General features: G+C 43.6%; 1 protein-coding gene and 1 long non-coding RNA gene across 2 annotated transcripts in view; one reads left to right on the top strand and one right to left on the bottom strand.

The window, feature by feature from the left end:
* The window catches only part of cdc73 (cell division cycle 73, Paf1/RNA polymerase II complex component, homolog), a 37591-nt gene extending 21761 nt beyond the window's left edge, over positions 1 to 15830 (top strand). The window contains exons 14-17 of the mRNA XM_079750449.1: positions 13971 to 14132; positions 14399 to 14499; positions 14786 to 14927; positions 15025 to 15830. Of these exons, the coding sequence (XP_079606575.1) occupies positions 13971 to 14132; positions 14399 to 14499; positions 14786 to 14927; positions 15025 to 15061 (442 nt within the window). The 3' untranslated portion in view covers positions 15062 to 15830. The remainder of the gene's footprint in view (positions 1 to 13970; positions 14133 to 14398; positions 14500 to 14785; positions 14928 to 15024) is intronic.
* A 456-nt stretch (positions 15831 to 16286) lies between these two features.
* LOC307086466 lies at positions 16287 to 19039 on the bottom strand. The gene is made up of 3 exons (XR_013812435.1): positions 18441 to 19039; positions 17821 to 17889; positions 16287 to 17179 (listed from the first exon to the last, which is right to left on the bottom strand). It is a non-coding gene; the product is annotated as an uncharacterized lncRNA (long non-coding RNA).
* Between the last annotated feature and the right edge of the window lie 5329 nt (positions 19040 to 24368).

Below are 24368 nucleotides of genomic sequence, written 5' to 3'. Positions count from 1 at the left end.
ACATTCTGCTGAACTGAAGCTATGTTTTTGTGATTGTCTTTGTTGTGGATGGTGCAGTGAAGCATGTTTGTATTGTCTACTTGTGTGTATATTTTATGTGGTATGCTGCAAGTTTGTGACGCAGTGACCGCACCACAAGATGATTTTCCCCCCTGAGTGACATTAAAGTATACTTTATCTTATCTTAACTCTGGCTGCAGCGCACTACAGCCATGGGAAATCTGGCCCAATCTGGCAACACTGAATAATGGATGTATTGTACGATACCGTAACTACAGGAATACAGGCCGCATCGTACATAAGCTGCACTTGCAAACAACTAAGGCCCCCCCCCCCCCCCCCCCCCCCACGTGCTGAAAGTCAAGACACTCTTTTGATGTGTACTCATTTCAAGTGTTTTTCATTGAAAAGCTTCAGCATAACAAATGCATCGGCAAATCCATGAAAATACTTTCAAATTCTTTGTTTATATCGAAGGTTTTCTGTGCGCGTGGAAGGATAGTTATGGGAGTAAATCAGTCTCATCGGATTTAGAAAATAAAAAGCCATTGAATTTTAAGCACTAAATATTTATGCATTTAAATAACGTATCTGGATTTTTTGCCACTGAATTAAAGCCATTGAATTTATAGCACTGAATATTTATGAATTGAAACAACGTATCAGATTTGTTTTCTTTTGAATTGAACTAGTCAATGTCCCCAAATTCAACATGCCAAATTCAGCTTCATAATTTAATGTACGAAATTCAGCGTTAATATCGGGGGACCCAAGGAAGAGCAATCGATCGTAGAGGCTGGATCATGTTGAAGCAAGGAGAGCGAGCGGGTGTTACACCGAATTCTGCGTCCCACCGAAAAGTGTGACCCCAGGGGGCGCTGTTTCACATTTTCTGCAACATGCACGAGTTTGACACGTAAACAGGCATGAAGTCGTTCGGAAACATGCACGACCCTAAAACGTAATGTTTGTATCGTCATTGATCACTCGGAATGGGAATGGGTGCATTCGTTTTGGGACGCTGGGCTCACGTGAAGTGGTTGGGGCAAAACAGTTGACCTTCCTCTGTGGTGGCATAATGAGCGCGCAACGAGAGCGCAGAGCCGACAGTTGCGCACGATTGGCATGATGCAGATGTGAGGATGATAAATTAAAATCAGGTTGCTGTCGGGCGCTTCTTCCCGAGGCACGCCGTGCTTCCACTAGAACTACAGGCAGCTTCAGTTGCCACACTGCGCCATTCTGTCCACTCTGCGCTCTCGTTCCACACTGGGCAGCGGGCTCGAGATCGCCCCATCACCACACGTAGGCAATGGGACCGCGGATTGCCCCAAATTGTTGCCCTAATAAATTGGGCTCTTAGCCCACTACAATTACACTTACGCTGCATGCAAATCCAGCCAAGTCACTGCAATCACACACACACTTCACATACAGGCATAAGTTCATCGTTTATTTCATAAACTGCAGTAAAAGTGTTAAAAAAAAAGGTGTGCATTATAACAAAAAAAAAAACAAGATCCCCCTCACCATGCTATTAAACGTGCTTCATAAATACATTGGATTTGGCATTTTACAGACCCATACAATGGATAGGGCATTTAGTCCGGTCCACAATCGTTGCTTCTTTCCCCATTAAAAGCTACAGTCAGTGTTTAATGACGTTGATTTACCTATGAGCATTTCATATTATAGGCTACTGTGTAAAATGCTGTTTAGAATTAACATTTGTTTCAAGAAAGAAAGACCCAGCCGTTGGACATGGCTAAAACCTGCTTTGCAAATGCCTTCCAGCATCAGTCAGTTATCAAACGAGTTACGCTCTTATTCCCGCTCGCTCTTGCGATCTAGCATCTAGGATCGATTGCTCTTCCTTGGGTCCAAGGATATTAACACTGAATTTCTTACATTGAATTTTGTAGCTAACTTTGCCATGTTGAATTAGGGGACGGTGAAAAAATGTAAGTTTAACTTTATACATGGAATTTTGCATCTGAATTTTTCACATTGAATTTTTTATCGTTTGATTTTGAATTTTTGAACATTGAAAAATAAAGATGAAGATGATTTGTTGAACATTTTAATTCAGTGGCAAAAAATCCAGATAATTTATTTCAATGCATAAATATTCAGTGCATAAAATTCAGAAGCTTTTTATTTTTTAAATCTGATGAGACAGATTAAATGTCAGGATTTACACTATCCTGACACTATCAGGATAGTGTCACAGGCAGTGTTTCCCACAGGATTTTTGGAGACTATGGTGGGTGGCTCGCAATCCGGGGGTCTAGGGGCATGCTCCCCTGGGAGAAAAATTGGAATACATTTCATTTAAATGAATCAATCTGTTGAATTTTGAGAACCAAATATGACGTATATTACTGACAAATGACTTACAAACTGCTGGTACTGATATGAATGTTCATGACAAAATGTAAAGGGTCATACTGAATGGGGTTGAGGAGTTTTCAGAAAGCATTTAAGAAAAGATGAAAACAAAAATGACAAACACAGTTCTGAGCCTTAATACTACTAGTTTATTATTAGGGGTCCGAGCAGCGAAGCTGCTTGGACCCCTATTGTTTCTATAACGTGTTTTTTTTTTTCCCCCCTCAAATTCTGTAAGTCATACGGCAGCCTATACCGTAAGTCGAAAACTCTTGACATTTTCAGGTATGGTTACCAATAACCCCCACTAACCTTAAACCCAAATTGTGGTACTGCACCCAAAGGTGGCGCTATTTAAAGAAATCATGAACTAGCCTATACTAGAGCATTATGAACAAGCTGAACATGACATTCGGTCATTGCCACTTATTTAAGAAACACAACATTGAACAGCACCTGAAATTCATCTGGCAATCAACATTCAGGCTCATTAGTTTCCAAGAATCTGACTGCCAAGACACAGTACGGCATTAAGGGGAACTTCTTTTTCAGGTATATGCTTTTAAGAAAGCCCTTAATTCACTTGAGAAATGTGTGCTTGGAATTTTCTGGATGTTGTGTGCTTATCAATAGACATTTTGACCATGTGAATGAGGCTGTAGTTCAGGTTTATAAGTGGCTCACTGGATAATGCCTTGTACAGGTGATCCTTAGGATGAGAGTTCGAATCCCGTTTAGAGCATTATGAACAAGCTGAACATGACATACGGCCATTGCTCTGCAGCTCACCTGAAAGCCGAGGCACAGTATTGCATTAGGCGGAACATCTTTCCTTCATAATTATGTCATATTTATATATCTTCCATTAGTGTGTTCTTGACTTTTAATTTTGCTTGGACCCCATTAATCACTGCTTGCGGTTATAATTATTATTATTATTATAATTAATACTATTCAATTCATAGATTCTGTGCATACCAAATATTCTCTAACTCCCCTACACACACACACACACCCACACTCATGGCTGGTTCAGACTACACGATTCTCAGATATTCCTCCACAATTTAACATTTCACACTATGCGCTCATAGAGCCAAGAAATCAGGCTTTGTCTCTTGGAAGACTGACCACACTACAAGATTCGAGGGTGCGATGCTCTAGGGTGCCCAACCTTTTTTGGTCCAAGATCTACTTTTAAAGCTGATAGTGTATCGAGATCTACCAAGCCATATAGAAAGCCGTAGCGTAGCCACAATTTATTGTGCACCTATATCAAACACTGTTTTCTGACACAAAGATAAAGTTTTAACAATAATACATTTATTGATGTAAATGTGCGAGGTGCAAAGAATAAGTACAAGAAGGCCTAGGACTGGCCTGTAACAACACAACAGGCAGAACAACAACCCAAATAATACAATGCCTAATTGAAGTTGAAAAAGTGGTATCTCTACTAGAGATGGGCGATATGGCCTAAAATCCATATTGCGATATACATTGCAGCCTCTTGCGATAACGATATATATCACGATATAAAATCATAAAATAACCGTTTCAGAACAGGTTACATAGACCCTAAGGAAAGCCAAACTGCTAAATGTATTTTAAAAAAAGAGAAATATAGTATGTCATTTCGAGAACATTTATTGTGAAACACTGTAATCATACAACATAATGTTGCAGATAAATAAAATTAGTATTGGGTTTCTTTCCTTTAGTGCAAACCATTCTAAAAGGCACTACACTTAGTTTAAGTCCTTGGTTCTTAAATGCCACCCAAGATGCAGAGAACAGGAAAAACGGGTGTCTTTCTAGATAAGGAACAGACACTGTACTGACAATTAGGGATGGGCATGATTAATTGATGATCGATCATTTATTGTTAAGATTTTTGTCGATTACGTGATATTTTTAACCATCAAAAGGAGGTTGACCCAGCCGGAGAGGTGGTCTCGGAGACGTTGCTCAACATGGAGCAAAGAGGAGACGGAACGTCTTTTGGATATTTGGGTCCGATATCCAAAAGACATTCCGTCTCCTCTTTGCTCCATGTTGAGCCACCACCCGACGGTCCGACAAAAGCAAGTAAAAAGTATGCTGGAAAACATAACTTAAAAATGCCGATGCATTTAACACATTCCGAGTCAGGATGAGGGAGAAGGAGTTGGACCAGTCCGCAGATTAATGTATATCACGCTGGATATCCATGATTGTTTACTTTCACCGGTGCTTCCCCCCCCCCCCCCTTTTTCTTTAACGCTTTACAACGCCCCAGACCTTTTTGTCCAATGATTTAACCCATTCAGACCGGATCAGGCATCTGTGCGTGTTTACCTTTAAGACCGGATTGCGCATCAATGCCTGTTTACCATTAACCCATTTGTACCGGCTGCGAGGAGCAACATTGTATCTACTAGATACAATGTTGCGCTGCACAGCAGCTGGTACAAATGGGTTAACGTTCTTTGCACACATGCAGGTTTGTTTACGAATTCTGGCACTGTTGCGAAAATTGCAATTTGAAAAGGAATTGCACCAAACCAAAAATTAAACATTGTATTTTGCGTCATCAACATGCATTATCGCGATAGAGCGATAGAATTAAAATCTCTATCGTAGGCCATTTTTATATCGTATATCGTTTATATCGCGCATTACTAATCTCTACCTTAGTGGGACACCTGGCATTGAGAGGAGGAAGCTAGTAGGACAGTAGGAGGTGAGTGCCAGCCGTAAGCAGGCTGCCAGGTCATCAGTCATGGTGGATCTGTATTTTGACTTGATGATTTTCATATGTGAAAAGGCAGACTCACACAAATATCTTGATCCAAAAAGTGCAGTCAAATTCTGTGCAGTTTGTCTGCGGTTGGGGTACTTGTCTTTCTGCGCTAGATTCCAGAATTGGACCTTCATATCAGGTGTTGCTCTAGATTTCAGCTCAATGTCATTTTGCAGTGTGAGGATCTTATTCTCAATAGCACAGCTATCCAGGTTGAAGAGTGATGCCACTTTGGACGTTATACAATCCACATCTATATTTTCACCAAATGGAAAACAGATAACTGAAAAAAGGTTCAATTGATGCAAAGTCAGTAAAGCGCCTGTTAAATTCTGACAGGATGCTCTGCACTTGACCATCATAACGTGCACTCTCTCGCGCCCTTTCGAGTCCTTAGTTACAACCTAGCAACCATACCCCGCATGCGCAGATAGAATGGGGCATGTGAGATTTATTTATTTATTTTCCCCCATTATGCCTGATATAGCCTGTATTGTACCAATATAGGCAGAACACAGTCTTTAAGACTCATATCAGACAATATCCCTGTCAGTTCAGCCGTGGCGCAATGAATGAATAAAGATCGTAAAAAAATATATATTTTGACAGATGTGCCCGAAGTTACTACTTTACAACCTTGTTGATGACCAACAATTAGAAAGACATGTACTTTTAATTCAGCCTTTGGTGAAATCTTTCCTGCTGTCTCCTCCCAGACCGTAGTCAAGGAGCACAGGAGAGATGTTCCCTCCAGGGCCGATGTTCTTTCAGGGGTAACACCCTTCAGTTTGACTGGCAGTGGGTCTGCTTATAGGTCGGAATGAAGCGGCCACTGATTATTGACAGGCTGGGTACGAAACTGCGAAACTGCTCGCCCTCCTCACTCGTCCATTCACTCGCTGAAGTCACTCACACACACACTGCCATTCTCGCGCACACACATACGCTACTCTCGTAACAGAAGCGTAGTGTGTACTGAATACATGTTGATGATGATACAATTCCTATAGGGCAGGGCTATTCAATTACAAATTCAGTTGGGCCAGATCTTCAAAACAAGAAATTCAGTTGGGACAGGTATTTTCAGCAGCAAGTAATGACAAATTTTGGACCAACACAAATGAATGTATTGAGAAACACAAACATTTTATTAATTGTCATATCTGGAAAAATACATTAATACATCATTGGTGAAATCTGACCTAGGCAAAACTCTAAAAACAAAATAGTGCACAATATTAGGCCTATCAATAGCCAGTTTCCTTTTTGAAACAAAATACAATAAATATTTGTCACATCTGACCAATAAGCAAAACACAAGGTGCATTGAAAACAAAATAGTGCACATTTATCGGAGGTTTCCTTTTTAAAATAAAGAAAATAAACATTTGGGTCACATATTAAAACAAGCATATCCCCCCTGGGATCAATATGCCAAAGTGCATGAAAAAAACAGAACTAGGCATATTAAAGCTTAGTAAACAAACCCAAAACAAGAAAAAAACTAAGTAGCTTAACACACATGAATACTTTGTTACTCACTTAGTTACACATCCTTTTGTTGCTATGTATGCAACAGTTTCACTGCTGAGTTCTCAGTGGGAGAGGTGACATCTTTTGTTCTGAATGAGAGCAGTGATTCTGGGCTCATAAGATGTCAATGCAATCCGAATCCTGTGTATGTTGAGCCAAAAATACTTAGCACGAGGACTGCTACTCTCTTGACGTTAGGGAACTGATGTGGGTTGACATCAGTCCAAAACCTGGCAGGCCCGTTGGTGCGCAGCTCCTGTGCCAGGGTTAAGGATGACCGCATGTCCACAAGTTCGAGAATGAATTTCCCCTCGTCATTGGGAACGGCCACCTCCTTTGCTTTGGCGGATAAAGCCCCTTCTATTGCGACAGTGAACGGGTCTCTGGCAAAACACATCACCTCTGTTGGCAAAGCAAGTCCATCCAATCGACCAGCAACGTTTTCTTTTAACCTCGCAATGAAATCTGTCATCACAGCAGTAATGCGTGCCGGGGATGAGATGCATTTGCAGAGCGTCGGAAAATGCAACATTCAGCCTTTGCTCAAGTCAGTCCCGAAAAGATCCAGTTTGACTTGGAATGTGCGCATCTGTTACACCAGTTCAATGACAGTTTTGTCTCTGCCTTGTAGTCCCACATTTAAGTCATTCAGGTGTTTGAATATGTCACTGAGAAAGCAGACAACGCCAATGAAGTTGTCATCCAGCATTCGGTTCAAGTGTGTTTCGGCCTTTTTATGCTTGCTGCTGCGGAGGAAAGCTGTGATTTCCTCTCTCAGATCTCAGAAACGCTCGAGCGCTTCGCCTTTGGACAGCCACCTGATGTCATTGTGCAAAAGCAGGTCATGGTGCTCAGCAGAAATTTCTGACAGCAGCATGCGGAAGAAGTGGTGTTGGAGGCTTGATGTGGAGCGGATAAAATTAATTGTCGCCATCACGCTGTCCATTGTCGACTTGAGCTCCCCTCTTAGTTTTGCGAACAATACCGTCTGATGCACAATGCAATGTAGGGATATCATTTGAGGTGCAACTGCGGACCAACGTGAAGCCAAACCATTAACTTTTCCCGTGATGGATGGAGCCCCATCCGTGACAAGCATGCACACACGTCTCATATCAAGGCCATTGTCTTCAAAAAAAGTTTAAATCTTCTCAGAGTACCTCGCTTGTTGTCCTTTTAACGGCAGTAAGCTGAGCAGTTCTTCTCTAAAGCATTTGCCGTCAAAAAAACTGACATCTATGCACAGTTGGGCGGTATCCGTCTTATCTGTGGATTCATCTCCTGCTATAGACATGACATCAGCTTTCTTCAGGTCTTCCAAAAGCGTTTCAAACACATCAGTAGCAAGAAGTTGAACCCTGCGAATATTTGAGATGTCTGACAGGGGTACGTTTTTATTGGCAGAGGTCACGCTTGCTTTTACTACTTCGTCATTTATAACCTCATTCACGACGGCCAGCATGCATTCTTTCACGGGTTCAGAGTCTGTAAATGGCGTTTTCTTTTTGCCAAGATCCATGACACACGAAGGGAAGCAGCTGTAGCTCTCTCTTGGGCCATGCATGTCCGCATCATAGTAGCAAAGCTCTGGTTGTAAGATGCCAGCAAACTCTGCATCTTTGCAGCCCTCTCCTGAGATCCCTCGGGAAAGCTTGAGCGGAAAGTCGGGTGTTTATCAATGTGGTGTCTCCGCACATTGTAATCTTTAAGTACCGCAACACACTCATTACAAATTAAACACATCGCTTTGGCATTTGGGTTCGGCGGAAAAATGAATAAATACTTGTCAGTCCAGTTTGGGTTGAACCGGTTTTCAGTGTCCACTTGGAATTTTTGAGTTGACAGACATGTTAGATCAGATTAGGCGACTCGCCTTCAATCACTTTCTTGACAGACCATGGACATATGAAACACAACAACGCGCGGAATTGAAGGTTGAATGATTCTTGATTCCTGTTGCTAGGTTACGCTGAGTGTTGCATTCATGGTCTGTAATACTGTAGGAATTTCTGAAGGCAGTGCTCTTTTTATTTATTTTTTACTTTTCTATGCGCTTTTTGCGGGACCACGGGCTGGGCCACTCGGAAGGTGCTTCTGGGCCGGATGTGGCCCCAGGCCGCCATACGAATAGGCCTGCTATAGAGGGGAACTACATTGGCACGACACCGGCTTCATCATCACAACATTTCCCGCGATCGTCTCCAACTCAGCCCACGATTGACTGGTTGGGAACCCCTGCTCTAGAATCTTTACTTGTATCGCTAATGATACACGCAGCAACAACGCAGCAGCAAACTGTAAATAACAATGGATCCCGAGTTCCTGTACTAGGCATTATGATGGCGGTCCTCTGCGTAGGTCAGTGAAGTCTAATTAGTAGAGATGCGCGGATGAGCTGTAAAGTTTTTTTTTTTTTTCAGCGATTGATTCCCGTAACCGCCCGATCATCATTAGGTTGACCAGACGTCCCGGTTTTGCGGGGACAGTCCCGATTTTGAGTTGCGTGTTCCGCGTCCCGAGAAAAGCCTGTCGGCACGCTAAAATGTCCAACCACTATAAAATGTCCCCTGTTGTCAGCGATTACCTAGCCAACGTGGTCTTATTATAGCCCATTAACTGGAAGCCACATAGAAAGAATAAAGCATCCAGCATAGGATTTCAAAAATGTGTGTGAGGGCATATGCAGCAGGGATGATCGTACAGTGGAATGCTTATGGAAAGCCAGCGGTCGAGCGCTGGGCGGAGATGTTCGCGCATTTCAGAAGCAGGGAGATTATAGAAAAATATCAAATTTGTCATTTTTCCGTTTGTCTTGTCAATATGTTAACCTACATATTATTTAATTATTTATTTCAACCGCTACCCGCCCGCAATTCCTACAATAATTACTATTTTTCACGCAATCCACCCACAACTGGTGGCGGGGTTCCCTTCATGTCAACAATGGATATGTCATTGCGATTCCCCCAAATTTCTGGCATGCCAAACTTTTCGTTGTGGGGTTTTCGAAAGTCACAGATGAAAGAATTGTCTTGTCGACGACTTTTCAAAATTGTGTACGACTCGCAAATTTGTCTGCGATGAACGAATGGGCCAAAATCAGGCTGAAATCGTGTAGTCTGAACCTGCCATAAAGACAGCTGCCCTTAATACAGACTGCTGGGTTTAACCCAAACAAAGTAACACAGATATTTGGAGTTTGTCTTTTTAAAAAAAAATATATATGGCGGCTAAAATTAGACTTTGGCGGTGCGCCATAGTCTCGTGAATGTGCGGGAAACACTGCTCACAGGATTACATGCAGATCTCGAGACTGCGGCCAAAATGGTCACACTGGCGACCATTTACATGTGGGACGAGGTCATCTTTTCCCACATCACAGCGGTGGTAGGTGACCAAGTTCACCCTAAACACCATAGCCTAATCGTGGCGACGTGCCTCCATGTCTCATTCCAATACGGCTGCGGAACAAGTGAAACAGTCAATTTGGTTTTGAACAGTCTCTTTTGAATCACACTCTAAAAACCAAAGTGCAATATCACGTAGGCTCTGTGTGGAGGGAGGCCGTGTCATTCAGATCCGCTCTGGGTCCGAAATGAATTTGCACCGTAGCATTAGAGCAATTCAACAGCATAATCACCACAGAGCGATCCCGCCACGCGGCAAAATCAACAGCAACTGATTCTGGTCATCTGCTGTTGTTTATAGGGCACAGGCTATATCGTTTGCATAATGACGCTATATGGTAGATGCATTCTCTCACTAATAACGTGTGTGTGTGTGTGTTATTCTACCATTGATAGTGGATATCTCCAATTTAATTTATTTTTTTGATGGGGACAATGAACAGTTAGTACCTGTCCCAGGTAAAACGTCAAATAAAAACGTTAATATAATCTGAAGTCCCTTTTGCAGCCCTATAATGGATAATTACTCAGAGGCTTCTTCCATCAGTCTGAACTTGTGGAACTGCTGGAAACATTAAATGGTTGACTACTTCCAGCAGTTGGGGGGGCTTTGGCCTCCTAGGGGCTCTGTCCCACACTGAGGTGGTTGGGTCGCCGTTTGACTATGGGTCTATAACTTCAAGCTAGCTCCAGCAATTTTTGTGAAGGAATAAAGGCCTTCGACGTGGCCCATGTTGTTAAGCCCTCTTGAAGGCCAAAACTAGCAGGGCTCAATGTTCCAGTGCTAAAGCAGGCCGGTGCTGCTACGGCCCCCAGCCCTACTGGGTGGGCCCCTACGGCCCCCTGCTGGGTGTGGTGCTACGGCCCCCAGCCCCTACGGCCCCCTGCTGGGTGGGCCCCTACGGCCCCCTGCTGGGTGTGGTGCTACGGCCCCCAGCCCCTACGGCCCCCTGCTGGGTGGGCTGCTACGGCCCCCTGCTGGGTGGGCTGCTACGGCCCCCTGCTGGGTGTGGTGCTACGGCCCCCTGCTGGGTGTGGTGCTACGGCCCCCTGCTGGGTGTGGTGCTACGGCCCCCTGCTGGGTGTGGTGCTACGGCCCCCTGCTGGGTGTGGTGCTATGGCCCCCTGCTGGGTGGGCTGCTACGGCCCCCTGCTGGGTGAGCTTTGCTATGTTTGCCGCTCAGATTCTGCTTCTCTGAGTCGGGTATATATTGAAAAATACTAAACAGAATAATGTTCACTGCCCGGTTGGGCCTGGAATGGAGTGGGTGTCTTTCGTGTTTACACAACATCGTTGAATTAACAATAAGTGAAATGGACCTTCTGCTGTCTCCAAACCCCACTTACCAGCTTCTTATATAGGAGCTGTCTGTACATCCCTGGTCTCCACATGTCTGCGTGATTGGAACGGTTTTCAATGTATACGTCTCCGCAACACATGTACACCAGGAGATAAGTGATCAGCCCTTTGCTGGAAACCCACAAGCACAAAATAAATTCTAATAATTTCAAAAACTTGCAACTTAAAAAGAATATTTATTTTACAAATCAAAAATGAACAAAAACTGTCTCCTTAATTAATGTATTGATACTGAGAAACGAATAAACCATAATAAGCAATGATGAAATACTTGTTTCAACCACCGCCTCTTTCCCTTGACATTTAGTTTTCAACTAATAACCACACACTGGCCAGGCGGTGCGCAAAGCCCACACACAGACCCCTACAGGTAGCCAAGTCAGACACCTTTTTAAAAAGAAAATCAATAGCCTCATTTGAACGGCCGCGACAGATGTAATTAAGGATGTGATTTCCTCAATCTCCCCTGCTGTTTCTATATTTTCTATTTTCTTTTTTAATCAGTGTAGGCTATTCTAGTATGTTCGCCCATGGTTAAATAAATGTGTAGGCCTACTAGAAGGATTTCAAGCAATGTATTATTTGCAAAGACTGCAATATTTTTTAGAACGCTGTGCATGCACCTGTGCAAGAAATGGAAAATCGAACTCTGAGCAATCGATTTCAGCACTTTCTTTCTGGACAGCGCTGTGTACAAACGACGTAAGGGGTGTTTCCTAAGAAGACTCCTAAGAGACCGTTCGGGAACCACGCCTATAGAGGTAAACAAGTTTGATAAGTCTAAACGTAGAAGTCTTCGTAGCGCGCTATGAGTGGACGTTACCGGGAAACCGGGCCCTGATAATTACACTCAGCACGTATACATGGAGAGTCATAATCGGGTAAATAAATGAATAAGACCTCGCAGGACTTGTAAAATGCATGTTAACACCTGCATTTTACAAGCAAAATCGGATAAGAACGCCTAGATAAGTCGCTCATGGTCGGTATTCTACCTGCATGTATACCAGCATCGTATGGCATATCAGAGTTTGTGTTTTGCACATGCTCAGGATCTTTTCCTGGGGCCGTGAGCCGGAAGCAGAAGGAGACGGTAGTCGTGTTGTTGTCGCATAGACATATGAATAATTCTATAAATAATTTCTTTATAAATATAAATGTTCAATTATTTCTTTAAATGTTTATGGTTGTCGCCTTCGGGAAACGATTTATTTAAAAAGGTGGCGCAGAAGGAGGGAGCCGGTGTCAATGTAGTGTATCATCATCAACACGCATTCAATACACACTATGCTTCGATATCACCCAAGCCTGAATTAAAAGTATGTTTTCCTTAACGTTGCTCATCAACAAGGTTGTAAGGTAGTAATTTCGGGCACATCTGTCAAAATAAATGTTTTTTCAATTTGTAGTTTACGATCTTTATTCCGCCGCGGCCGAACCGACAGGGATATTCTCTGATATTATGAATCTTGAAGAATGCGTCGGGTTCTCCGACTCTCTGGTACTTCCACAACAAGTAAAGACTCCTAGTGGGGATATCTCGGCCATGATTGAGAAGAATTGGGGGAAAAGGAACTTTGTTTTTGACTCTGAAATCCAGATTGAAACGCGACATGGAGGAGAAAGGGATTGTTGCCATGTTCGGGACAGCTGTCAGGGTCCCTGTCATTTCTCTGACGCTCCAGTGTTACGACCTCTTGGTCGTATGCGTACTTCTCCGGCTTGACTCCTCCCGCTGCTCCGCCTCGTAATACTGGAGCGTCTGAGAAATGACATGGACCCGAAGTGAACTGACAGCTTTCTACTGATAACATTTTTCTCGAATGTCGCCTGAGTTTGTTGTTGCTGGTGACGTAAAGAGGTCAGACAGTGGCTCTACTACCACTAGTTGAAATGGGTACAGCGCCACCTATCGTACCGGGGCATGACATGCTTCGGCAAATGAATTGATTTTCTCACCGCCATGTATACTTGCAGTTGTCCAATTGAGGAGCATAGTTGAACTATGGCTTTAATCAGATTAAGCTGGGCATGTAAACGTACTGACTGTATTAAGATTCATCATAAGCTAGGCTAGCTGTAGCCTGCAGACAGTCAATCCGCCAATCAGGGATCAGTGAAATATGCGGACGATTTAGCGCTGCTGCCGAGCCTTTAAGGTACGCTACACAGCTGTGCTGCAAGGGGAAAGGAGTGACGGCTGGTTGATTACTTTGTATGTTGTAAATCCTGGCACTTAATGTATGCACTTATTCTATGTCGTACTTAGTTGTGTAGCATCTTATCCTAGCTATCTGCTTTGTACACGGGCAATGTGTTAACCTAGCGATTTTTAGTGCTTGGCACTTGGTTCTATGAAAGATATAGTCTTGTTTTACTTTCTTTTGACAAATGTACTTCAGTCGCTTTGGATAAAAGCATCTGCTAAATGCCCGAAATGCTAATGTAAGTGTACATGCTGCGGTCCCCTGAGCAGGCCCTAACCCCCACGTGTCTCCAGGTTTGTGACACCGGAGGAGAAGAAGAAGCAGGGCCTGCAGCGGGACAACGAGGTGCTGCTCCAGAGACGCAAGGACCAGGTGCAGCCGGGCGGTGCCACGCTCAGCGTCACCGTGCCCTACCGCGTCATCGACCAGCCCCTCAAGCTGGCCCCGCACGACTGGTCCGTCACCCCACTTCGCTCCTTTATTACCCTTTGACTCCGTGTTCCCTTCTCACAAACATGTGCGGTCTGCACATCGGTCATAACCAGGCCTCTGTTCTGAGTGGGGGCTCTCGGCTTGATTGGCCGAGGGGTTCTGACTCCCTAGACGCTCTGAGGTTTGATCCCCCAACACTGAGACCTGCCTGCTCCCTAATGACAGGTTTTTATCTCCTTGGGTGAAGTGTTGAGTGACCCTTGGTTAAATGAGGACCCTCTGTGTGCAGGGATCGCGTGGTGGCTGTGTTTGTGCAGGGGCCAGCCTGGCAGTTCAAGGGCTGGCCCTGGCTGCTGCCTGACGGATCTCCAGTGGACATCTTTGCCAAAAGTAAGTAGTTTCGTTCTTAAACATATTGTACTTGGTTGGAACATATGCTTGGCCCTGATAAACCTTCATATAACCACCTTCATGTAGAGTGGACCAACCACCTACTTTTTTTTGCCGCGCTTATTTTAAATGGATAGCATAGGGCTCAAAATGATTTAGTACGAAATAGTGCATATTCTACCATGTGGTTTTTTTTGTGCTTTTTAAAGCATCTGCTAAAAGACCAATGATGCTGTCCATGGATAAATGCCATGTTGTGATGCATGAGTTCCTCATGTGTCTGCAGTACGTGCCTTTCATCTTAAGTATGACGAGGCGAAGACGGACCCTAATGTGCAGAAGTGGGACGTCACGGTCCTGGAGCTGAGCCATCACAGACGCCACCTGGACAGGCCCGTCTTCCTGCGTTTCTGGGAAACGCTTGACAGGTGAGTGTGTGCTTTGCGTTTGCCATTTGTTTGTGAGGGGTTTATTTGCATGCTTGTTTTAAGGGCTTGTACTTTTCTACTGTCCTCTTTTGAATAGATACCTGGTTAAACACAAAGCCCACCTCCGCTTCTGAGGCCAGAGAGTCACACGTGAACCTCCAGGGAGGACCTCCAGGGAGGACCTCCTCTCCCGCCTCTCTGCTCCACCCCGCCCAGTGTACTGACGCCCCGCCTCCCTCCACACACGGCTGGGCTGCTGGAGGCTCCAGGTTGAAGGATGCGTGGACCACCCTCCCAGCCCTCCTTTTTTTTTGGTACATCCACTTGAACTGTTTTATATGGAGGAGTCCTTCCGCTCAGACCAGCAGATGTTTTACAGCCAGCAGTGGTTTGAGAGGCAGGAGAAAAACCGAGATTGTCTTTTATGATTGCAGTTAGTTTTTTCTGAAATGCAGAGAGATGGACTGACAGAGGAACTTAAAGCCCATGTCGCCGTGCTTCGTCTGTATTTTGAATCGCCACATGAAAAGCATTGCTCTTCAGTTTCTTGTAGTTGTTAGGGGGGGGGGTCAGATTTAGTTAAAGGGATTGTCTTTATACACATTAAGGATTTATACCATGGGGGGGATAGTTGTTGCTAGAATGTATATATGATCATTCTCAGAGCCAAAGGTCTGAGTAAAATATTTTTTTTGTGGTTCTTTTGACACTGAAAGAAGACGTTGGTCCGACCGCATTTATCAAGCCTCATAACTGCAGTCGGTTCAAGGTTTAAGATCAGCAATTGGTCATGCAATGGCCGCTGCAAGCTGTTCGATGTGTTTTCACCCAATTGTTCTGTGAAGCTGGACAGTAATGCTTTAAATTACCACATAAAAGGAACAATAAAGGCTGATAAAAGGATGTGTATTTGTGTGTCGTTAAAAGGTCAAATTAAGTTCTGGATGGTGAGGTCGAACTTGACGGCCGGGAGGCCGGGGTCCTGTAGGGAAGTCATCACATCTTTGTTCGGCTCAATTATTTATCCCAGTTGTCACTTAAAGCGGAATTCGGTGTCTCTCACAGTAATTATATTTTTGGGCTGGTTTTTAATCATTTAAAAAAGATGTAATCATACGTTTTGGTCATAACATCACGCCCATCATATTCAATGATGGGTTTAGCAAATGGCAAACATTTAACAATTATTCGCCGAAGGCGAAGTGAATAGTGGGGCTATTCCCCACTATTCACGGAGCCTGAGGTGAATAATTGTTTTTTTATATACTATACGTGAACACTCCAAAAATAAACAAGAAAGCACTTTTTGCCGGGATTATTTTATTAGCGTATTAATTTTTTTCCGTGATGAGACGAACGTCACAATATCCCCAGTTTGAGATCTCAATCATGGGATATTGCCCAATATCCCGAGATAGCGAACCAATCAAATTGCTCCATGTTAGGAGGTTCAGGTGTAGCATATGCTAAAACTGCATAGTAACCATTGTATTTTAATATTTTTGAAAAGAAACGGCTTTCAAAAGACTTAAGTGGAGGCCACAGCCAAATGTTCTTCATATCCTCACCTACAGCAAGCCTTAAACAAAACACATTCCACATTTACTTTAGGCATGTGATCGTACTGCCAAGTCAAGGTCACACAGCAAAGTGAAGGTCACAGCCAAAAGTTCTCCATACTCTCAACTGCAACAATGGTTTTATCAAGCTCTTAAATTTCCAAAAAATAAATGTTGAGTAAGATGTATATTTACTAAAGCATAGCTTTTGAAAGCCATTTACCAATTGGGGTCCTTTAGTAAGCCAGTTTTGGACTAGATGCAATGCATAATGAATTTAAAGTAAACATGTTGAGAAGGTTCAAACTTCCCATTCGTAATTGCTACATCCTGATGGGGACAAGAACAAGTTCATATGTAGATTCTTTAGACAGGACCATTTAATATTCAAGGTCATTTACAACTTTATGTCATGCAAAGTAAATAATTTGACAGTTCCATGTTTCTCCACAGTAAGGAACAGCTCTATTAGTAGATCCTAGTATTCCTTACTGTGGAGAAAAGCTTTTTACTTCCACCTTCCAGCCCTATGGCACTCTGGAAGTGGAGTGGACCAAAGTCCGTCCGTGTAACAGTAGATCCGAGAATGGGCAGTCCTCAGTGTGTAGCCCCTCTTACAGTTGTAGAGCACGTTCCAGGCAAACTCCTCTTGCACTGCATTCTGCACTTCTGGTATGGCCCCACATTGATCAACTTTAAAACAATCAGCAGCAAAAATACAGATCATGAATAAACTTCACAGTAACATTAAAAATAATAAATATCAACCAATCAATATAGTTGATTAAGTACTGTACATGAGTGTTAAAAGGCGTCCTGATCAGTGAGACATTGTGGACCAAATCAGCTCAATCAGAACTCGATCAACACTGGAGCAGCCAACTTTATGCATGTCCATACGTTTACCCAGCAGGTCCTACTGTACGTTTAACCAGCTGTACGGTTAACAAGCTGTACATTTAACTAGTGGTACTTTACTGGTTCATTAACATCAAAACAAGGTCCCATTTTTACCTTTCGTACCCAAGTATAATGTATATAAGTTACTGTTATAATTCATGCTGTATATCTAATACTATAGAGCATATAGGATATGGGTGATCTACCGCTGGCTGAAAAGGACCATATCTTTCTTCTGTTATGTGAACTAGTGGATGAGGTAGGGGCTTTAAGGCTGGCTGTGGGTGGTTGTCGGGATGTTTCGGACGGTACAAGCTGACAGTACCGTGCCTGGTTCCAGTCCTTGATTCCATGCCCCATTTTAAAAATTGTATTGCCAAATAAGTCATGAAATGAAACAAAATTGAAATTCAAGATAGTAAATCCCAGCTTACTTTGGGCTTCCTGCCTAGGCAAAGACATAATAGTTGTCTCTGCGAGATGAGGCGATCCTCTTCCACTGGCTGGAAAGCAAAGATTAAATTAGTCGTTATTCCAACTGTAGCAAATACATTATACTTCAAATAATTGTATTTCAATTCCATTATTACTAGGGCTGGGCAACGATTACCTTTTTTTATCGTGATTAATCACATTGTATTTGTGAGTTAACTCGCGATTAATCACACTTTTAAAATTATATTTGAAATCCACTCCAATTGTAGTTAAATGAGATTTTCAAATGGAATGACATTATCATTCATACCATATGTACTTAATAAGCAAAAACTAGACCAAGTGACCTCGACAGTTTTATTGACTCACTCAGGCCCTGTCCACACTAACCCGGGTAAATGCAAAAACGCACATCCGCAATGAAAACGACCCCCGTCCACACTCGTTTTCGGAATGTTTTGCATCCACGTTTTTTTCCCATCGCTTAAGCACAGCAAGTACAGCGCTCGCCTTCGGCGTTGGACTAACGAATATGTTTGAGTTGAGACATTATGTCGAGTTGTATTTGGAGATAAATAAGTACATTGTACAGAGAAATCATCATTTGCAATTCACCCACCATTTTTTGATGAGCGTCTCGGTCTCGAGCGCAAGCTTGTGGCAGCGTCATGGCAACCGAACGTCATCGTTTCTGAAAGCCTCTACCCCCAGGGTAGACCCTCCAGGCTACCCTGTCCACACTACAACGCGAACCCAGCGTTTTCCCACATCCACCTCAGCGATCGTTTTTGAAAAGTATCGTTTTCAATGTCGGAAGCCCCGTTTACACGAGGACGCTTACGGGTAAAAACGACAAAATGTTTTATCGGAAGTGCCTTTCGTCTTGTCGGTGACGGCGTTTTTGGGGCTTAAAAACGCAAAAATCTGAAACCACCCTCCAGAGTGGAAACTTGAATACGCTCCGCCGTAGCGTTTCCGTCTACACTGCCAAGACGCAAAACTCTACTCAGATCTGCTCACGTCGCGTACGCGTTTACGTCGCATACATGCCCCAGTACAGGGAAATAAACAAACATGTTGGATTATTTCCATGCATCGGACCGTCAAGCTGCTCTGGCCGCTATAATAAACTTACAGGAGTCTTTCCACGAAATGTAAAGGATATTACTGAACAGAGAAGGATCTGTAATTATGTTTTGGTTTTCGCGGCGCAGATAAGAGAAGAAGGAAGATTCTACGCATGTGCTCAGACATGGCGGTGTTGTGTGATAATGTATCACAGCACCATCTAGCCGCCTGACATGCATACCCAATCGAAATTCACACACTTTTGCGTCACCGTATGCACGCAGATTTCCTCCCGAAAACGCTCGTCTAAACGCGGAATAAAAAGTGAAGACGCGACGCTAATTTTTCTTCTCTCTTGATCGTCATCATGTAAACGTAGCCTAAGAAGGTATTATTGTAGCAAAAGTCTTTAGCACCTGTAACTACAGATTTTGTATGCGTACACTAAAGCCACAAATGTGTAACAGTAAATTTGAAGTCGTAAATATTTATTTTGCATGTGTACTCTACAGTCACAAATGTGTAACAGTATATTTGAAGTCGTAAATATTTTTTCTACCATTGTAAACACAAAATAAGGTCTACGAGTTCACAAGTCTGTGCTACAGGTGCACAAATCCTATCCTGTGCATCACAACGTCAAAGAGTCATGCAATTGACACTTTTGTATGAAGGTATTATTGTAGCAAAAGTCTTTAGCACTTTCAACTGCAGATCTTGTATGCGTACACTAAAGCCACAAATGTGTAACAGTAAATTTGAAGTCGTAAATATTTATTTTGCATGTGTACTCTAAAGTCACAAATGTGTAACAGTACATTTGATGTCGTATGTTGTAGCTTTATGTAATGCTGGTTATTGTTGTACTAATATTACTCGTGGGTTACTTACAAGCATATAATATGAACACACGGAGGCAAGGATGCAGTACGAGCTGATCTTTACTTGCACTCAAATCACACTACAGTCAGACCAACACAATCGATCCCCGAACCCAGCAGTAGTGACAGTCGAACACAGTTAAGCACAGAGTGCTCAATCCAATACACCACATCCCTCTGTTCCAACTGAGAAGTGGCTCACCTATAAGTTACCTCAACCATTAACTCTTTGATAACCATTAACTCTAAGGCATCAACATTAAGCAGACCTTTTCAATATGCACATTTCAACAAAGCATGTTTTAAGGAGTGCCCAACCAGTCGATCGCGGTCTACCAGTAGACCGCCGACAGATCCCAAGTCGACCGCGAGGGGTGAAGAGAAAAAAAAAAAAAAAAAAAATGTTTTTTTTTTTTTTTTAGAAATAAAAAACGAGAGCTCCTCGCGCTACGGCCATCCGGAGGCGCACTGAGCTTTTGGCCGTGATATTATATATACAATTATATTATATTATGTTATATATAGAGCTCCGGGAGTCGCAAACGGCAACAATCACTCTCTCCTCCATGCTGCAGTTCACCTCGGACTGCACTGCACTGAGTTGGCCGGTTGAACGCTGATTGGCTGTTACGTTACACATGTCACTCAGTGGCCATGCTGTTGAACGCTGATTGGCTGTCATCACGCGAATGTTGCGTCAAAGTTTAAATATTTATTAAAGATTGATAGATTGCGGGGAACATAGGACCCTTTTTCAGAAAAAGGGAATTATGCTCCCCGGTATGTATCAATACAGGGGAACATAGGACCCTTTTTGGGAAAAACGGGGAACATAGGACTTAAAAAAAAGAGAAAAAAAGGGTCCTATGTTCCCGCATGACATGCGCTGTCAACAGCAGTTGAAAGCTGTCAACAGTAGTTACGCACTCCCAAACTTCCTCCCAACGAGTGGGAGGAAGATTCTTTTTTTGTTTATTCTCATTCAAAGCCTGTTTGTTTGATCTGCAATGCAACGGTGGCGTTGGCAAAGAAAGGGAATCTGGAGCGGCATTTTAAAACAGTACACGGGTACACAGGTACGAGAGGGATTTCCCTGCAGAAACGCCTTTACGTGCCACAAAAGTGCGGGATTTGAAAGCACAGCTTGCAGCACGGCAGTCAATCTTCACCAAACCAAAGACCCAGGCTAATAAGGCCGCAACTGTTGCTTCCTATCGCGTCAGTCACGTCCTTGCTAAACACAAGAAGCCATTCAAAGACGGCGATATTGTGAAGGAAGCCTTTCTCGAAGCCTTTTTGAAGACTTTAAAAATAAAGCAGAGATTGTGAAGGCCATTAAAGAAGTGCAACTCTCCCGCAATACTACCACAAGGCGATGTGAGGGAATGGCGGTGGATGTAGCGGAGCAGCTAAGGAAGGACATTGACTTGTGTGAGTGCTTTTCCCTCCAATTTGACGAGTCGACTGATATGGTGGATGTGGCACAATTGTGTGTTTTCATCAGGATGGTTTTTGAAGATATGAGCACCAAGGAAGAGCTACTCACCATTTTGCCATTAAAAGGACACACCAGAGGTGAGGATATCTTTAATGCTTTCATGGGATTCGTTAACGAGAAAAAACTGCCGCTCTTCAAGCTGATCTCCATCACAACTGATGGGGCGCCTGCTATGATGGGCCGCACCACTGGGTTCATTGCACTGTGCAAAGAAAGTGAATCTTTCCCAGATATCCTGAATTATCACTGTATAATTCACCAGCAAGCGTTGTGTGGAAAGATTTTAAATATGAAAGAAGTGATGGATATTGCAATGAAAATTGTGTGTTCAGTTCGGGCCAGGAGTCTGCAGAGAAGGCTTTTCCGTGCTCACTTGGAGGAGAATGGTGCTGAGCACACAGACCTGCTGCTCCACACGGATGTTAGGTGGTTAAGTAGAGGAAAATTTTTGGCCAGATTCACAGAGCTGTACTTCCTGAAGCTTTCAACACATGTGGATTACCATACAAAGCTAGAGGACCACCAGTGGCTTTTAGATTTATCTTTCCTCACTGATCTCACTTGCGAGCTCAATGAATTTAATTTAGAGCTGCAGGGTAAGATGTAATCAACATGATGAGTTCAGTAAACACGTTTAAAAGCAAGCTACAGCTGATGTCAAGCAGGCTGCAGCGTGGTAACCTGCGCAACTTCCCTCACATGCAAGCAGAACTACAACGTCAGGTTAAAGGTGTGACACAGCTTGACCGTGCACGTTATGAGGAGCGTGTTCAGAGCATCTCGTCAGAGTTTGAGAGGCGTTTTACTGACTTTGCATCCATCGAGCCTGTAGCCAGCTATTTGTGTTATCCATTCTCTGCAAGTATTGATGTTGGTGACATTGCCGCCAAAGTCAAATCACTTTTCGACTTTGAAAGCTCCGCTCTTGAGGATGAGATTCTGAAATTGCAAAATGACATTGAGATCAAAGCCAGATCAACATCCGCTCAACCAGGAGAGCATGCAGTGTTCTGGAAACTACTGGTGGAGGAGAAGTATCCCAATCTCAGAAGATGTGCCTTGAACCTGACAGCTCTTTTTGGATCAACTTATTTGTGCGAGTCTGCTTTCTCGCACATGAAAATCATCAAGTCCAAGAACAGATCAACAATGACAGATGACCATCTTGCAGCCTGCCTACGCCTTGCAACCAGCCCCTACACTCCTGACTATGAGAAGTTAGCCTCCTCCTCCCAATGCCAGGTCTCCCATTAAGGTAGGAAGTGATTTCCTTTTTTCTAACTCAAGAGATCTACCTGTTTTGTATCTGGTTATTTTTGTTTTGTCATATACTGTTCATATTAAGGTCAGTTATGGCTATTGCTCATCATGCAGATTGGCATGTGTGTGTCGAGAGAGAGAGAGAGAGAGAGAGAGAGAGAGAGAGAGCGCTACAGCACACTATCCAAACTAGCAACTGTGAGAGGAATTTGTCTGTGTGTGTGTTTGAGAGAGGGATGGTTTGTGATGTGATGTCTAGTGGTTGTGTGACAATAAGAAAAAGTGTTGTGAGGTTAGTTACTGCAGGCTGGGAACGATGTGTGTGGGTTTGCAATGTTGACACTAGACTGGTAGATCTCGAGAGGTTGGCTACTTGAAAAGTAGATCTTGGGTCAAAAAAGGTTGGGCACCCCTGTTTTAAATTAAAAAATGGTTTTCATTAATAACCTCAAACCACTTTCGTGTTAAGCAATCTGTTGGGTAGATCATGTAGCATTAACTTTTAACACTTTCAAAACATTTCAAGTTAGCACTTACTGTCTATTTTTTTTTTTTTATATAACAGTTAGAGAATGTTGACACATAAATGCCCATGGGATCAGTCACTGTATCTGGCAGGGCGCCTAATCGCTCTGCCACTCCTGGTGTAGCATGTGGGTGTGCTGTTCATAGTCACCGGAGGGGGGTCGTGTGATGGTAAGTCCACCGAGACGGGAATCTGAGAAGGTTGCACCTCTGAGCCCAAATGTTCATCATGAAGGTCAGTGTCTCTGAATAAGCTAGGGTGTATCTTCTTCAGACGTCGCCTGTTCCTCCTTAGCAGCCTCTCTGCTGGTTTTTGAACCGTGTAGGAGCTTGGTTCATCTCGCTGTTGGATGACGATCGCAGGCTCCCATCCCTGTCGTGTCTGCATGTGCACAGCGTCTCCTGGGGTCAACACTGGCAGTGGCTTTGCCCGCTGGTCATAGTGTTGCTTTTGGCGGGACTGCAGGTCCTGTTTTTTGCTGTGAACTTGCTGAGGGGCTGACTCTTTCAGCACGGCACTGGAACGTGGGAGTGTGCTCCGTAAAATCCTTCCCATCAACATTTGTGAAGGTGACTCTTTCAGTCCTGTCACCGGTGTGTTCCTCAATGACAGCAACACCAGATGTGGGTCAGTGCTGGTCTGCGTTGCTTTCTTCAGCGCATGTTTTACAGTCTTTATGGCCCGCTCAGCCATTCCATTAGAAGAGGGGAAACCCGGGCTAGAATGCGTGAGCTTAAACTCCCATGAGGCTGCGAATGCTTTCATCTCATAGCTGGCAAATGGGACGTGATCGCTCACTATCTCTCTAGGAATCCCGTGTCTTGCAAAGACCGATTTCATCCTCTGTATCACCGTGTAAGCTGTCTTGACAGACAGGTTGAGCACTTCGGGATATTTTGTCAGGTAATCTACTAACAACAGGTAAGACTGACCATGTAGCTCGAAGATGTCGGCCCCGATTTTCATCCAAGGCAATTCTGGCACCTGATGTTGTATTAGTGGCTCAGCCTGTTTGGGCTGTAGCTGCTGTCACTGTGCACACTTCTCCACCATTGTCTCTATGTCTCATCCCATGCCGGGCCAGTATAGGACTTTTCTCGCTTTGGCTTTTGTGCGCTGCACGCCTTGATGAGCCAGATGCAGCTTCTCCAAAATCACGCTCCTGAAGCTCACGGGTATTATGATTTTGTCTCCGACCATGACAATGTCATTCTCAGTGTTGATATTGTCTTTCACTTGCCAGTAGCTGTGTAGTTTCCTGTCCAGACTTTTCTTTTTTGTAGGCCAGCCTTTCACATGTTTCTCACACACAGC

The sequence above is a fragment of the Pollachius pollachius genome (genome assembly GCF_949987615.1).
Source record: "Pollachius pollachius genome assembly, chromosome: 14".
Classification (NCBI taxonomy): domain Eukaryota; kingdom Metazoa; phylum Chordata; class Actinopteri; order Gadiformes; family Gadidae; genus Pollachius; species Pollachius pollachius.
This window is presented reverse-complemented; position numbering and strand designations above follow the sequence as displayed.